This window comes from Sus scrofa, chromosome 10 (genome assembly GCF_000003025.6).
Source record: "Sus scrofa isolate TJ Tabasco breed Duroc chromosome 10, Sscrofa11.1, whole genome shotgun sequence".
Lineage (NCBI taxonomy): Eukaryota > Metazoa > Chordata > Mammalia > Artiodactyla > Suidae > Sus > Sus scrofa.
In genome coordinates this window covers 33,021,577-33,037,068 of record NC_010452.4, presented here as the reverse complement: position 1 = coordinate 33,037,068, position 15,492 = coordinate 33,021,577, and the positions used below count along the sequence as shown (strand labels likewise).

Sequence of the window (15,492 nt, the reverse complement as noted above, 5' to 3'; positions counted from 1 at the left end):
ATGGTTTCTAGTCAGATTTGTTAACTGCTGTGCCACGACGGGAACTCCCTGACTTGCTCTTTTACAGCAACCCAGAACTAGAAGGCAAATACTGCACATGCAGACTAAGTGTATACCAATGTGCACACGCTGCCCCTCTCCCCATACTGAGCAGACAAATGACACCATACACGAGACACAGCCTCCCACCCATCCACGTCCCCCTGCAGGGATGTGGAGGCCTGCAGGGGCAGACACACCCATGGGCTGTGTAACATGCATCCCCCTGCACACCCTTCCTTGCGAAGAAGTTCCTTCTAGGCTCCTCTCCTTTCCTCCCCCTGAGGTTCCAGCTCCTCATGCCCCTTCTTCTCCAAGATCATGTTAGACCACACCAGCCTCCTCACCTACTTCCCAGAGAAACTCCTGGGGAAACAGGTTGAAGCAGGCATTGAAATTGGAGCCTAGGCTTCCTGCTCTGCCACCAGCCCCCCACCAAAGGGAGCAGAGCGCATGGTACGTGCAGCTCCTTGGGTGTCAGTGATCAACCCTCTTCTTTTGCCAAATCAGGCACCTGACAAAGCCATTATTGTGCCCATTTTTAAGATGGGAAGGCTGGAGTTCCCGCTGTGGCATGATGGGATTGGCAGCATCTCTGCAGCACCAGGATGCAGGTTCAGTTCCCGGCCTGACACAGTGGATTAAAGGACCCAGCATTGCTACAGCTGTGGAGGAAGTCACAACTGTGGCTCATATCTGATCCCTGTCCTGTCAACTCCATATGCTGTGGGAGGCCAAAAATGAAAAAAAAAAAAAAAGATGGGAAGGCTGAGCCCAGCAAGACTACATGGAGAGGTACCAGGGCCAAGGCTCATTTCCCCTGATTGGGACTGGTGTCCATGCTTCCTGGAGCCACCTGCTTGCCCAAGTGCAGCTTTCATTCCCCACCCCACCCCCCACCCCCTCTCCCACCCCCTCACTGGGTTTGTGAAAGAAGCTACGGGACTGAAGCCGACTCTGGGATGAAATGGGCTGGTTTGAAACCAGCCTGCACCCCTTGCCCCTCCCCAGAGCTCACAGAAGGACTGTGAAGAAAATGTGTGAGGGAAGGAAAAGGGAGGCCAAGAAGCCAGGGACAACCATGGCCAGCAGGGCTCTGTGAGGGCTGGACCACATCTCTGTCACTAAGGTCTGGAGTTCACAAATGAATGGCACCGGGAGAGATGGATATAGACGATATCATACAGTTCACAAAGCCAGTCAGCATATCTCCTATGCTAATTTCAACCCCAGGCCAAGGCATCCTATGACAGTGACAGGCAGGGACTGACATAGGTTCACAAAGACTAATAGAATCTGGACAAAATTGGAGACTACAGTTCCCTCGTGTGGCTCATCATCTTGAGGATGAAGTCAGAGAGCCAGGCATCAAAGTCCCTCTACAGTTGGGCCCCTGCCTGCTGCTCAACTGTTCCTCATTCAGGAAATGAGCATGATGAGGATAAGAGGTCCCTCACAGGGCTGGTGTGATTATATGATCAGCTTCCATAGCAAGATGTATAAAATAACAAAGGGTGCCCAGCACTTATTGGGCAGGCACTCAATAAATGTCAACTTTTTATTATCTCTCAAGCCTGTATTTCACCATTACCACCCTACCCATTCTAGGCAGAGATCACAAATTATGATTTTCTTTTCCTTGAACGCTTCTGGTGCCCTGTCTTCCCTGTGTCTGGGGCCCCTTCTACACACATCTGTATCCTACTTGAGCAGAGCACTGTACCAGATGCCACAAATCTGTCCAAGCATGTTCTCTGCCCCCCAAAAAGCTTACATTTAGGACACAAGGTCAAAATCATGTGGAAAAAAGGCAAACAAGACAGGAACATGGGGCGGTTGAGTGATTTAATTTTAAATCAGAGTTTAACAGAAGAGTTCACGCCACTGTGAGTGACTACAAAGAGAAGTAAACAGGCTGTAATTGTTCTAATGTTTCAGAGAGAAAGAGCACCTTAGGCTGGGGGCGAGGGAAGGGCTTAGGAGGAGGCACTATTTGAGCTGAGTCTGGAAAAACAGCCAGGATTAGGGAGAGGCTGCCAGAAAGGGGGTGTGGACCAGGCTGAAAGGAAGTAGCACCCCCTCCCCCAGGGCACTAGGAGCTTCTGGACAGCAGGGCTTGGGTCCTAGTCACCTCTGAGGCCCCACAGAGCCTGCCTGAGGGGCTTGGGCACCAGACGCCAGGGCAGCCCCAGTACTTTCTGCATGTCTCCAGGATGGGGGGCCACCAGGCCCCCTCACCCCTTCCCCCACCCAACTCCTTCTTGTCCTCTGTGCTCTTCCATGTTCCCACCCCAGGAAGCAGCAGACACCACAGGAGGGCATTGTGCCCTTTCAATGTGGTCTATTCACCCCACGTAGCCCCCTCTTCCACTACTCAGTGCTGGTTCTCTGTGACCCTCAGGCAGTGCCACACCTTCTCTGGGTCCTATTTAAAGGCCTGACACTGCACCAAAGGGCATACAGAGGTTGAGGCACACATCCCAGCAAAGAGGAGGGGACAGAGCCTCAGCCCTGGGCACACAGCTTCCTGCCCAGGCTTTTGGGAGCAGCCTAGGAAGAAAAAAAAAAGGCCCAACCTGGCATTCCCACTGTGGTACAGTGGGTTAAGAATCTGACTGCAGGAGCTCGGGTCACTGTGGAGGTGCAGGTTCGATCTCCAGCCTGGCGCAGTGGGTTAAAGGAGGTGGTGTTACCACAGCTGTGGTTTGGATTCAATCTCTGGCTCAGGAACATCCACATGCCTGGGTGTGAACATTAAAAAAAAAAAAAAAAGTCCGGGCCAGGCCGACAGGTAGGTGGCTCTCTGGGTTCATTCAGTTCTCCCTCTGAGATGATTCCCACTCCTCTTCTGGGAGTTCAGATGGTCTGCCCAGGGAGTTCCAGAGGACACATGACCCTTGCCCCAGTGTTGAAGCGTCAGACAGAAAATTGGGACAGGACTTTCTTGGGGACATGTTCAGGCCAGCAAGCCCTCCTTGGAGGGTCCATGTGCAGTGAGGGTGGTTACGCCATTGACATCTTGCTCCAGGGGTCTGAAGCCCTGCTGTCCACCTACAGCTCGCCCCTGGGCTGGAGATCACACAGTCCACCTCTCACTCCGTGCCTCCACGGCCTGGACCAGGCCTTCACCCAAGATGGCAAAGTCCTCCAGGATGGCTTCTACGTTGGGGACCATCACCAGCTCCCCACCTTGAGATACCACCATGCGCCCCTTTGCGTTGGAGGCCTGGGGGAAATCAGAAATGTGGATTGAGGTGTCACAGAGGCACAGCCAGAGACAGCAAGACACACACGCTTCGCACCTGACTCAGGGTTCCTCATGGAGCCACACACAGACATGCGTACCCATGGGGAACACAGGTTCACACTCAGGAACGAACCTTCAAGGGCTGGGGCTGGAAGCTGGTGGGCTTCCAGAGGACCCCGATCACTTCTCCACCATGCTGGTCATAGAAGAAAAGGGCAAGGTCCCCAAAGGCCTCCTAGGAAAGGGCAGGACAGAGACAAGATGGCAGGTGGGCACCTGAGAGCCAGCTCCTTGGCCCCCGCTCCACCTGGAAGTCCCCTCCCCAGGGTCAGCTGGCCCTGGAGACCCACCCTAAGCTGTGCCAGATAGAGCTGAGGAGGATCGTAGCCCAGCACAGGCATCAGGGAGGAGGGCCCCGGCTCGCTGAGCAGGCCTCGGCAGAAGGAGGCAGCTGGAGAGTCCACAGCCTGGCGGTGCCGGGGGATGTGGCGGGGAGTCAGGCGGATCAGCACGTCGTACATGTCCAAGGGTGGCCGGAACACTGTCTGAGGAAGGGCAGGTATGGCTCAGCTGTGCCCACTTGGGACTCAGGAACTGGACCACAACCCCCCCCCCCACGTGCCCACCTTGCCCCCTGCCTTTTTCGGTGTTTTTAGGGCCACACTGTGGCATATGGAGGTTCCCAGGCTAGGGGTCAAATCAGAGCTGCAGCTGCCAGCCTACATCACGGTCACAGCCACAGCAACACAAGATCCAAACTGCATCTGTGACCTACACTGCAGCTCATGACAACGCTAAATCCTTAACCCATTGAGTGAGGCCAGGGATGGAACCTGCATCCTCATGGATACAAGTCAGATCCGTTTCCACTGAGCCACAACGGGAACCCCCCCACCCCCGCTTTTTTTAGGGTGGAACCCATGGCCTATGGAGGTTCCCAGGCTAGGGGTCGAATTGGAGCTGCAGCTGCCAGTCTACACCACAGCCATCACAGGATCCAAGCTGCACCTGCGACCTACACCACAGCTCATAGCAATGCTGGATCCTTAATCCACTGAGCGAGGTCAGAGGTCAAATCCACATCCTCATGGATACTAGTCAGGCTTGTAACCCACTAAGCCACGACAGGAACTCAACTTCCCTCCTTCCCTTCTGTATGATTGTCCTTTATAGGCCCAAATGCTCATCTGAAGGCAGGAATACCAAGAGCCAGCTGGTGGCAGCTTAGGTCCAGCAGAGGAGCACAGGCTTGGAGCTCAAGGCCTGAACAGAGCCAGGGCTCTGGTTTTCCTCTGGCTCCACCATTGCCAGGCACCATGGGCAGCTGCAATCCCTCTCTGAATTCAGTCTCACCAATAAGGGGACTGGGCACTTGGCGCGGGCCCCTAGAACTCCAGACTTCCATGGTTAAAGGCAGGACCCCCAGAGCCCCTGGAGTCGGCCTGGGTCGGGGGCTTACCCTGATGTCCCCAGGCCCCCGGGGATCCATTAGCTGCTTCTCTAGGACAGGCAAGGCCTCGGCTGCCAGGACCACGAGCCTCTGCAGGATCTGGGGGGATACATATAGGTCAGACCTGACCACAGGTCTCTCTTAGCTCAGACTGGGCCTGCTTTTTCCCAGAGAGAGTAACTCCACATTTGGGAGCAGGAATGAGATTAAACCTGGGGTGAGGGTCCATTCTGTGTCCACACAGAGCTTTTGCGATCTTGGGGGGTGATGATGACCATCACAGGGAGTTGTGTCCGAGTTGCCAGGAAGACACTGCGGATCTCCACCTGCTCTTCCGCTGTGGATGAGAGGGGGCCCTGGGTCAGCCTGCCCCGCCCCACAAACAGCAGTCCTCCTCCTATACACTCAGCAGCTGCTGGTCACAGGGATCTTCCAACACTCTTCCCCAAAATGGCAAAAGCCATGAAAGGGACACCCCATCTGCCTCCACCGGGATGGGCGTTAAGCTCTCAGCCTCACTTCAGAGGCAGAATTTTCCACTGTCCGGCACCCTAGTCTGGTTTCCGGGCCGGCACAAGCTGAGGCCTGCCCCTGGCCCCCTCCTGCCCTGGGCTCCCACACACCTGGGGAATTAGAAAGCTGACACCTCCTCTGTGCTGGGCCCAGCAGCTCCTCATATTACAACCAGAAATCATCCCTCCCCTCCCCAGCTCCTCCACCCCCACCTTGAGGTCTGGGCATCTCTTCTAACCTGAACCAGTCCCCTACTCCTGACTGTAAGACTTCTCACTTCCTCTCTCTTCCCAGCCCCCCAGGTAGCCTGCTTACCACCCCCCGTCCACTCTGCTTCTGACCATCACGTGGACAAAGCACGTCTCTACCAACTCAGCGCTCCCTAAAATAAAGGCTGGATCTGGCCTCTTCCTCCCTGCCCACCCCTGGCAGTCAGGGTCAGGAGCAGACATCTGGGAGTGGGAGGCACAGAGGAAACCTAACAGACTGACAGGGAAAACCTGTGCCTGTCCTACCCTGCAACCTGCAGAGGGTAGTTCCTCCCGTAGCCTGACCCTCGTTGTCCTACGTACCTGTGAGCTCATTGTTGAGGTTGACAATAAGGGGGCTGTTCTTCCAATCAAAGGTTGAGACCAGGAAAAGGAACCGAAGGAAGCCCACCTGGGGGGAGCTGAGAGGAAGGAGTGAGGGGCCCTGCACACATCCCTAGGCTCCCCAGGGTTTGAGGAGCCTTGAGTCTTTGGTGTGTATTGTGGGGAGTAGAGAGGGAAGTCTTAGACCCTCGTCGTCCCTTGCTTCAGCCACCTCTCCCATGTGGACTAAAGGTTCAGCATGAAGGATGAAAGCTGGCCCCAGGGAAACTTCCTGGCTGGGGGAAGGTGGAGGGAATCACCTGGGAGGGGTGAAGGGCTCAGGGTGCAGGAAAAGGGCAGCAGCCACCAGGTCCAGGCTCTCGTCAGTGAACTCTTGACCCAGAAGCTGGGCTCGCACCCACCGCTTGGCCAGCCGAGCCACCCCAGAGAAGGCTGGGTGCTGCTGCTGGAGTCTGCGGGGGAAAAGAGGGTGGTGGCAATGAGACTCAGGTGCTTGGGCCCAAGTACCGTGTGCCAACCCTACTGCTGCTATTTATCCAAATTGCACCCCACACTGGCCTCCATGCTAATGCATTACATGTATAATTTCACATCTGCCTGACTGATACCCCAAGAGGAAGGTCCTAGAGTGATCCCCAATAAGGTCTGGGGGTGGGGGAAGAATCCTGCCTGAGGGTGGCAGGGCCAAGACTGTAGAACTTGCCTGGCTCCAGAATTCACGTCCCTAAATGGCCTCCCAGAGAGACAGCCTATAGCCCTAAGGGTCTGTGAAAGTGGCCATACCCATGCAAGGCACTGGTCAGCAGAGGCAGCTGCTTTGTGTCCCTCTCGAGGCGGAGGGAGGCAGGCGTGTCCCTCAGTGAGATCATCCCCTCAGGGCTCCGCGTCTCCCTCAGGATCTGGGGCTCCCGCTGATAGGCCACACGAATCCGGAACACGAACCCATCCTGTTGGGAGGCACAGGTCAGCCCAGGGCACCGACACCCTGTCCCCTCCTTCCCTGGGTATCCCTGCCCTCCACCAGCCTGACCTTGAGGACATCGGTGTGCGTTGCCGTGGCGCGGCACTGCAGCCCATGCTGCTGCATCAGCAGCTCTGCCAGGCGCAGCTGGAAGGCAGCCCGGACCCTCCGTATGGCCTCAGCATCCTGTGGCCACTGACCACTGCCCTCCAGGTGACACACCACTGTAGAGAAGAGTGAGATGGCTCAGACTGCAGCCTGGAGCGAGAACTGTTCCTCTCATCCCTTTGAAAGGGCTCCCTCACCAGTCATGGGCTCCACGTAGGCTGGACAGGGCTTGTCAGGCCGGGGCAGCAGCGAGGCCCGCTCTCGCAGGTGCTCGTAGAAGGAGCAGGCTGGCCGGGCTGGGGTTGGTGGGAAAACCTATGGAGAAGCAGGGGCTGAGGAAGAGGCCTGGGACTGGGAGGGAGTGCCCAGAGTCAGGAAGCTGGTTTTATGTATTTTTTTTTTTTTTGCTTTTTAGGGCTACACCTGAAGCATATGGAGTTCCCAGGCTAGGGGTTGAATCAGAGCTACAGTTGCTGGCCTACACCACAGCAACGCCAGATCCTTAACCTACTGAGCAAGGCCAGGGATTGAACTTGCATCCTCATACATGCTAGTTGGGTTCTTAACCCACGGAGCCACAACAGGAACTCCCTGGAGTCAGGAATTCGGAAGCCAGAATACCGGGTGAATGGAGCAGAGGTGGGTGTCCCCCAGCGGAAAAGGCTCCCCTTATACCTCACCTCAGTGTAGCGCAGCACTGGGTGGGCTCCCTGCACAGCAGACACAGTCAGCGGGAGACCTTCCAGTCCCCACAACATGCGGCTGAGGTCATCATAGCAACGCACAGCAGCTGCCAGGGCCTCCTCACCTGTGCTTGAGGTCTGAGAGGGAGAAGACAGGACCTTACACACAGGCTTGGCATACAGCCCTGGCAGGGCTGCTGAAGAGCCAGGGGGGGCCCCCTGCTGGACGCTCAGGGAAGTGCAGCCTGGCCAAGGTTGTAGGGCTTTCCATACCCCCCACCCCACGCCCCCAAATCTGGCCATACAGGCTGCTTACTGTATAGTCCCTTGCCTTGACCCCGGCCCTGAACCAGAGCCCTTACCTCTTTCAGGCCTTGGATCAGTGCATCCAGGAAGCCCCCTGTATAGTGGACACAGGTATCTGGAATGTCAGCATGGCTGGAAAAGGGGTGCAGACACACTGTGGGCACTGGGGGCATGGAGTGAGCTGCTGGATGTGAGCTCTTGACCCCCAGAGCTTAGAGCAGAACCACCTAAAAGCATCCCCAGCCCACGGTTGCCTCCTGGCATTCAGATGCTAACACTTACAGCGCCAAGAGGTGAGTGACCACCTGGTGGGGAATAAGGCGCTTCTGGGCCAGAGAGGCTGCTTCCCAGACCACAGCTTCCCGAATGGCTCCATCCTGGAAACGCCGAAGCTCTGAGCGAGATCCCCAGAACTGGCGGAAGGCAGCAGCCTGCGGAGAGGAAAGAGGTGGTGGGAGAGATCAGCAGAGAAGGGCTCTGTCGGCAATCTCCCTGCCAGGTCTCCATCCAGGTAGCACAAGAATGATCCACCCACTCCTTCCACTGCACGTGCTGGGCTCCCTGAGACAGAGCCAGAGCTCCCTCAGACCCCAGGGCTCCTCACCTCAGGCTGGTCAGCCTCTGGACCCAGCTCAAGAACACTGGTCAGTCCCTCAGGCCGGAGGAGCAGTCCCAGGGTCAGGACCCTGGAGTCTCTATGCTTCGGCGGATCCTGGCTGATGTCCCACTGTCAGGTAAAGAAAAACTGAGCTAACCTAAGGATCCCCCGGTGTGTCTGGAAACTCACTTTCTAGTGAGAGGAATGGTTCCTCTTTTGTATCCCCTGGGACTCTGCGTCCAACACCCTGAGACCCACATGCTCCCCAACACACGCCACCTCACCTCTGAGACTGGGGGCCGAGAGTGAGCCAGCAGGTGCAGCCGAGACCCCAGGCCCTGCTCCAGCAGAGTGGTCAGTGGGCCCAAAGCAGCTGAGACATAGTCTCCGCCGTGATCCTGCAGCTCTGGCCACAGCTTTAGCCGGTGGCATGCTGCCTGAAGGCGACTCAGTGGACATAGACTAAGAGACAGAGATGGTCAAAGAGGGGGAATCGGGTACTGCTGGCCACCCACCCCACCACCAGGAAGAACTAAGCTGAGGACCTCTGCCCCCTCACTAGCCCTAGGGAAACAGAACTCACTGATATACCCCAAACTTACTGCAGTATGTGGTCAAAAGCCCGGATCATGGGTTTGGGGGTCATCAGCAGCAGCTGGAACCCATCGTCAGCTCTGCTGTCCAGCAGTGCCATGGAGAGCTGTGCCTCGTGCTGCACCTAGGGCCACAGAATAAGGTGTAAGGTGGGAACTCTTAGGTGAGACCACTGCCACTGCACCCCGCCCTCACTGAACCAAGGACTCAGACCCAAAGAAATGCCTGACCCAAGGTCTCTGGAGAGTTTCTGGGGTTCTGGAACTGGCAGAAGGGACAGGGTTTGGGCTGGGACATCTGGGGAACCCAGGAGTGGGGGACAACTAGTACCTGGCGGTAAGTGGAGGCAGTGACATCCGCACAGAGGTTGAGATGGCCTGAAGGGTCCAGGAAGACAACAGGGAAGGCCTGGTGGAAGTCAGCCAGAGCCGGCTGGATGGGGGAGAGAGCAGCCAGTCAGGGCTGGGCCTGACCTTCAGGCCTCCTTGCCCAGACTCAGCACTGCGCTACTCACCAAGGAGGGATCTGAGCTGGAACATAAACTGATCCCATTGACTGTCAGATCTGTGGTGGCTGGAGTGAACCAGAGAAGGTGGGTGTGTCAGAATTGACCCCCCTGCCTAGGGAGCCAACCCCATGACACCCACCCTCCAGACAGGTGGCTGCAACTGCCTGCCTCTGGGATTCAGTTTGCTTATCTATCTGAGAACGATAAACCAAATGATTCCTGATGGGAATGGGTGGAACCCCTGGCCTTTCTGAGTCCAGCCGCCTCACCCAGAAACTGCAAGATGCTTCTCAGGACCTGGTAGCCGCTCATGGTGGTGTGGATCTTGCGCGTGGACACAAGGAAGGCAACCAGCATGGAGACAATGAACCCGCTGAACCCTCCCAGGCCCTAAGGGAGAGATGGAGGGAGAGGCTGGAGCTCAGAGCCAGCCCACCGCCCAGGTAGGCAGGGACGCTGAGCCACTCCCACTCACCTTGTCCAGTTCCCGCTGCCGCAGCCAGACCTTCAGAAGTGCCACACCGTCCTTCAGCCCCGAGGCTGTGCCCAGCATGGTTGACAGCAGCTGCATGTGGGACTCAAGGGCCGTGTCCTGCAGGACCCACGTGTTATAGTGAGGGGTAGGGGGTTCTGGGCTACCTGTGGGAGAAAAGGGAAGGTTATGAGAGAAGCCCCCACAGCACCCTTCCCTCCAGCTCCATGTTGATAGCAGTGCCTACTCACCATCCCCCGACAGACTCTGCCCTCGGTACCAGGCAGAGCGCACGTTGTTCTTGGAAGGCAGCAGGCGGCACAGGCGGAAGAACTCACGTGGAGGGCATGGATGCAGACGTACAGTGACCAGGTGCTTGTCCTTCCCTGGGGGGTGAGGGCGGGAGAAGCTGACACAGTGCAGGGCCCCCTGGAGCCAGAGGAGCCCCCGTACCACCCCCATCCCCATCTGAGGGCCCCATGACCTCCCACATCAGAATCTTAGGTTCCTATACCCTTCCCCTCAACCTTGGGGCCCAAGCCTCTCGCCTCAGACTTGAGGCCCCTGTGCCATCCCCACTGGATTTGTCACCCTATACCATGCCCAGTCTCTCACCATGCGGCCGCAGCAGCAGTGAGGGTTTCAGGTGGCAGCCACTGGTGTAGGAAAAGTGAACGCTGCCAAAGAGTGGGTCTTGGGCCAGGTGGTGAGCCAAGTGAGCCAGGTAGAGGGCGCGCTTGCGGAAGTAGCGTTGGTTCAAGCCATCCTTGTCCTGGAGGATCTCCTGGAGAGGGTCAGAAGAGAGAGATGGCCAGTGACTTAAGTGCTTGTTGTTGGAGAGCTTAGGGACCAAGATGAAGCCAAAGTGAGAGTCACAGCTTGGCCACCCCAGGGATATTCTGCTGGTTAGGATGCCTGAGCCAAGGCTAGCAATACCACATCCAGTTCTCAAATGAGGACGGCAAGGTTCAAAGGGCCTATCTAACTCCCTCAGGACAATTGCAGTGGTCTTTCTTTTGATTTAGAATGCAGATTTCAATGCCCTGGCAAATGGCAGGTGGGGAAAAGAGAGGGATCCAGGGATTTGAAGGTGTTGAAATGGCAGACCTCCCCATCCCCTAGACTCTGGACCTTACCCTGGGCATGGTCAATGCCATATCCACATTGATGTCTGGCCGGATGCAGGTGCCCAGAAGGTAACTGCCCACAACAGTGACCTGGGCTGGAGCCAGGAAGCGGAAGCAGCCCTTCACAGTATAGGGTACTTGGTGGAGGGGGACTCGAACTCCATCCGGGAGCCATGACTGGTCTGTCAGCTGAAGGGAGAGAGACGGTGACACATAATAATTTGACTGCCTTCCAAACATGTCCCCTTGATGTCTAGTAGACACCTCAAATTCAATATGTCAGAATTTCCCGTCGTGGCTCAGTGGAAACGAATCTGACTCGCATCCATGAGGACGGAGGTTTGATCCCTGGCCTGATCAGTGGGTTAGGGATCCAGCATTGCCATGATCTGTGGTGTAGGTCGCAGATACAGCTTGGATCTCATGTTGCTGTTGCTGTGGCTATGGCGTAGGCCAGCAGCTCCAGCTCCAATTTGATCCCTAGCCTGGGAACCTCCATATGCCGCAGGTGCAGCCCTAAAAAGACAAATATATATGTGTATCAGCATGTTAGAATGTTTGAAACCAAACTTCTAATCTTCCTGTAGACATGTCTTCCCTGTTAAAGCAACTTCATAGTAACTGCTCAAGCTAAAAAAACATTTAAATCACCTTGACTTATCTGTTAAAAACACTCATTTCACTTTCAAAAGGCATCCAGACACTGACCACTTCTCCATTCTTCTACCATAGTCTGAGGCATTTTCTAGTGGAACATTGCACAATAGGTTCCTGACTTATCTCCCAGATTTCCCCTTTGTCCCCCTCCATTCTATTTTTCTTTTGGCCATGCTCTTGGCATGCAGAAGTTCCCAGGCCAGGGACTGAACCCACACCAAAGCAGTGACCACCACAGCAGTGACAACACCTGATCCTTAACCCACTGTGCATCAGGGAATTCCCCCAGTCTACTTTTAACACAAGAGCCTGAGTGAACTTTTTATGTTTTTATTTCTTTTAATTTTGTTGTCATTGTTTTTTAGGGCCACATATGTGGTATATGGAAGTTCCCAGGCTAGGGGTCAAATCAGAGCAACAGCTGCCAGCCTACACCACAGCCACAGCAACACTGGATCCAAGCTGTGTCTGCAACCTACACGACAGCTCGTGGCAACACCAGATCCTTAACCCACTGAGCGAGGCCAGGGATCAAACCCATGTCCTCATGGTACTAGTCAGATTTGTAACTCGCTGAGCCATAATGGAAACTCCCTTGAGTGAACTTTTTAATACTGAAGTTAGATCACATCATCATTTTACAAAAAAAAGGGAAACAAAAACAAAAATGAACCCTGCAATTGTTCCCCATCTTATCCACAGCAACAGTAGAAGTCCTTATTTTGGTGCACAATGCCTTGCATGATGAGCCCCTTCCTCCCTTATCTTTCTGAACTCACCTCCTTCCACCCTCATTCATTGCAAAGAATGTACCAGAGTCCCCGTCCCTTGTTCTTCCCCTCCCTTTTCCATAATGTTTACCACCTTCTAACACTGCCTTGTCATGTTCACTATCTATCGTCCATTAAGTCCAACACTACAACATAGGCTGCGTTGTTCACTGATGTGTCCTAAGAATATAACTACTGCAAGGCACACAGTGTTTGCTAAATCAATGAACGAACACATGATTGACTGCATTCGCAGCTGAGCCTCCAGACAGTGAGAATAAGCTTCCAGCACCCTAGAATAGCAAGGCCTCCAAGGACATCTTCTGGAATTTCCAGTTCCCCTCACTACCTGCCTTACCTCTGTCTCAGAGGTTGGGGGCACCCTCATGATTCGCTGGTTGACCTCCCGTAGGAAAGCATCAATCCGCTCCTTCTTCTTCTCTGATAGCCTCACTTCCTTTAGTAGCTCCTCTACCTATAAGAAGGGGCAGGGAGAGTACTTCAGCCTCAGAGGCTCAAGCCTGCCCCTCTAACCCATGCCCCAGCCACTCAGTACCTGTAATCGGAGCAAGCTGGAATGGAACAGACTTTCAGTCTCCCGAAGGCGATTCAGCTCCTCATTGGTAGGCTCCTTGTACAGTTCTGCCCGGCTGAGTTTCACTGGCTGCAGAAGACCCACTGGAGACCCAGCCACTGGACGCTTCTTTGAGGAATCCCTTTTCCCCTCCTTGACTGGGCCTTCGAGAGCTGACTCCATCATCTGTGGTCAGTGAGAGGGAGAAGCCAGGGTGAGATCATAGATACCTAGTACCCATGCCTGACAGGCCACCATGGTACAATGTGGGTAAAAGATGATGTGGGTAAAAACTTCATCTGCTCCTGGTCTCTCCTTTGAATAGAAGTTAGAATGTGTAAAACAGAATAATTTTCACTTAAAAGAATATAACTGGAGTTCCCATTGTGGTGCAGTGGAAACGAATCTGAATAGGAACCATGAGGTTGCAGGTTTGATCCCTGGCCTCGCTCAGTGGGTTAAGGATCCAGTGTTGCTGTGAGCTGTGGTGCAGGTCACAGTTGCAGCTCAGATCTGGTGTTGCTGTGGCTGTGGTGTAGGGCAGCAGCTATAGCTCTGATTAGACCCCTAGCCTGGGAAGCTCCATATGCTACGGGTGCAGCCCTTAAAAAAAAAAAAGAATATGACTGAGCTCTTGGGGAGTTCCCTGGTCATCTAGTGGTCAGGACTTAGCACTTTCACCACTGTGGCCTGGTTCAATCCCTGGTCTGGGAACTGAGATCCCATATCACATTGTGGCAGAAGAGGAAGGAGAAGAAGTTTACTGAGCTCTAGACCAAAAACTCCTTGAGTTGAGGGTTCCCCGTATACTTGACAGCACAAGCATGGAGCTCTGCTTGGAGCTGATAGGAGTGGTAGCTGGCTGTACCCTGCCCAATGCAATGCCTAAGCTCCTGTGCTTTCAAGTATAAGGAGCTGCTTCTGCTGCTGGGTTAGTCCTAGGACTTTGCAAATGCCATCTCCACTCTTACTCTATCTAAACCCTGCCAGGTCACACACACACACACCACGACAGCATGCAAGCCCTGACAACAACAGACTTCAGGATACATTAAGTGCTCAGTAATGGAAAGAGCCTACTGGTTTTGAAGGATATACAGTAAATCATCCAATTCTCACAACAATCCTAACTGAAAACGCTAGAACGAAGCCCCGAGAGCTTCCACAGTTGGTATGCCTATACTGTGAGAAGGCTTCAAACCCTGATCTGAGGGATCCTAAACCTTCTCCCCTACAGCGGGCCCCGCCCCCCTCCAGGTTCCCACACCCGGAAGAGCCTTACTGGAGCGCTCTAGGAGCGCCACCATGTGGGGAGCCCAGAACTAGATCCCACCCAGCATCAAGGAGGACCTGGTCAGGGAAATGATCCAAGCTGCGGAGTGGAGTGGAGTGGGGTGTGGTGGGGTGGGGGCTGGGGCCACTTCAATTTCAAGGTGTAGAGCTAGGGAAGAGAGAAGCTCAATAGGCTTTAGTGCTTCTATCCATCTCCCTTACCAAGCCCTGTCTCGGTACCCCGGGCTGGAAACATTGGGGGAATGGGGCTCCTCCAGAAGGTACCGCCCTAGTGCCCCTTGTTGGCGAGCTATCAGGCTCTGCCGTTCCCCCCTCCCCATGTTGCATTCCTTCCTCCCAGATGGTTCTCCCACCTCCGGCTCCTCAGCAGTTCCGCGATGCTGCGCTCCCGCAGGTGCGGGCCCCATCCTTCTGGTATCCTGCTGGCACTTTGGGTTTAAATTCCGCTTGCTCTACAACTTCTTCCCACGTTGGCAGAAATGCCCAAGCACGGGCAGAAATGCTGGCACGATTGTCAGCAAGCCTCGTGGCGCAGGACTCCGCCCAGCTCCAGAGCCATTGGGTGAGTGCCCATCGACTCGCTCGCCATTGGGCTCTGTCACTCTCCAAGACCGCCCACTATGGGGGAGGGGCCAAACAGGGTTCTCCGATTTCCGGCTTCTTTGCGACGCCAGACCGGAAGCCTGCCTGACGCTTGGCGCAGCTTCCTTTCCCTCACTTCCTGCACTTGGGTCTAAAGGGTAAGGGCGGGGCTGGTTTGAGTTTCTGTGGTGAGCGTTTGTTTATTTACCCCGGTGATTCCTCTTCTTTTTTCATTTACCATTTAACCTTTTTTTTTTTTTTTTTTTTTTTTTTTTTTTGTCTTTTTGCCTTTTCTAGGGCCGCTTCCCAGGCTAGGGATCTAATCGGAGCTGTAGCCTCCGGCCTATGCCAGAGCCACAGCAACGCGGGATCCGAGCCGCATCTGCGACCTACACCGCAACTCACGGCAACACCGGA

At 54.9% G+C, this 15,492-nt stretch overlaps 1 protein-coding gene across 1 annotated transcript; it reads right to left on the bottom strand.

Annotated features, from left to right (window-relative positions):
* On the bottom strand, nt 1,868-15,034 carry NOL6 (nucleolar protein 6). The gene is made up of 26 exons (XM_003130678.4): nt 14,847-15,034; nt 13,183-13,386; nt 12,985-13,101; nt 11,209-11,388; nt 10,688-10,856; nt 10,324-10,458; nt 10,076-10,239; nt 9,870-9,990; nt 9,607-9,665; nt 9,423-9,524; nt 9,101-9,216; nt 8,783-8,960; nt 8,505-8,627; nt 8,183-8,331; nt 7,957-8,032; nt 7,592-7,732; nt 7,109-7,226; nt 6,873-7,027; nt 6,626-6,789; nt 6,142-6,294; nt 5,822-5,919; nt 4,949-5,073; nt 4,746-4,835; nt 3,637-3,831; nt 3,420-3,521; nt 1,868-3,265 (listed from the first exon to the last, which is right to left on the bottom strand). Exons 1-26 carry the CDS (start codon nt 14,898-14,900, stop codon nt 3,116-3,118), a joined length of 3,438 nt encoding a protein of 1,145 aa, XP_003130726.1. The 5' UTR covers nt 14,901-15,034; the 3' UTR covers nt 1,868-3,115.

What these genes read in the sequence shown, in the direction of transcription:
- NOL6 (XM_003130678.4), bottom strand. Translation starts at nt 14,900, where the DNA reads ATGGGGCCCGCACCTGCGGGAGCGCAGCATCGCGGAACTGCTGAGGAG. An exon ending in GAACTGCTGAGGAGCCGGAG is followed by an intron (nt 13,387 to 14,846) that starts GTGGGAGAACCA and finishes CACTGACCACAG; the next exon opens with ATGATGGAGTCAGCTCTCGA. An exon ending in GCAGAGTCTGTCGGGGGATG is followed by an intron (nt 10,240 to 10,323) that starts GTGAGTAGGCAC and finishes TTTCTCCCACAG; the next exon opens with GTAGCCCAGAACCCCCTACC.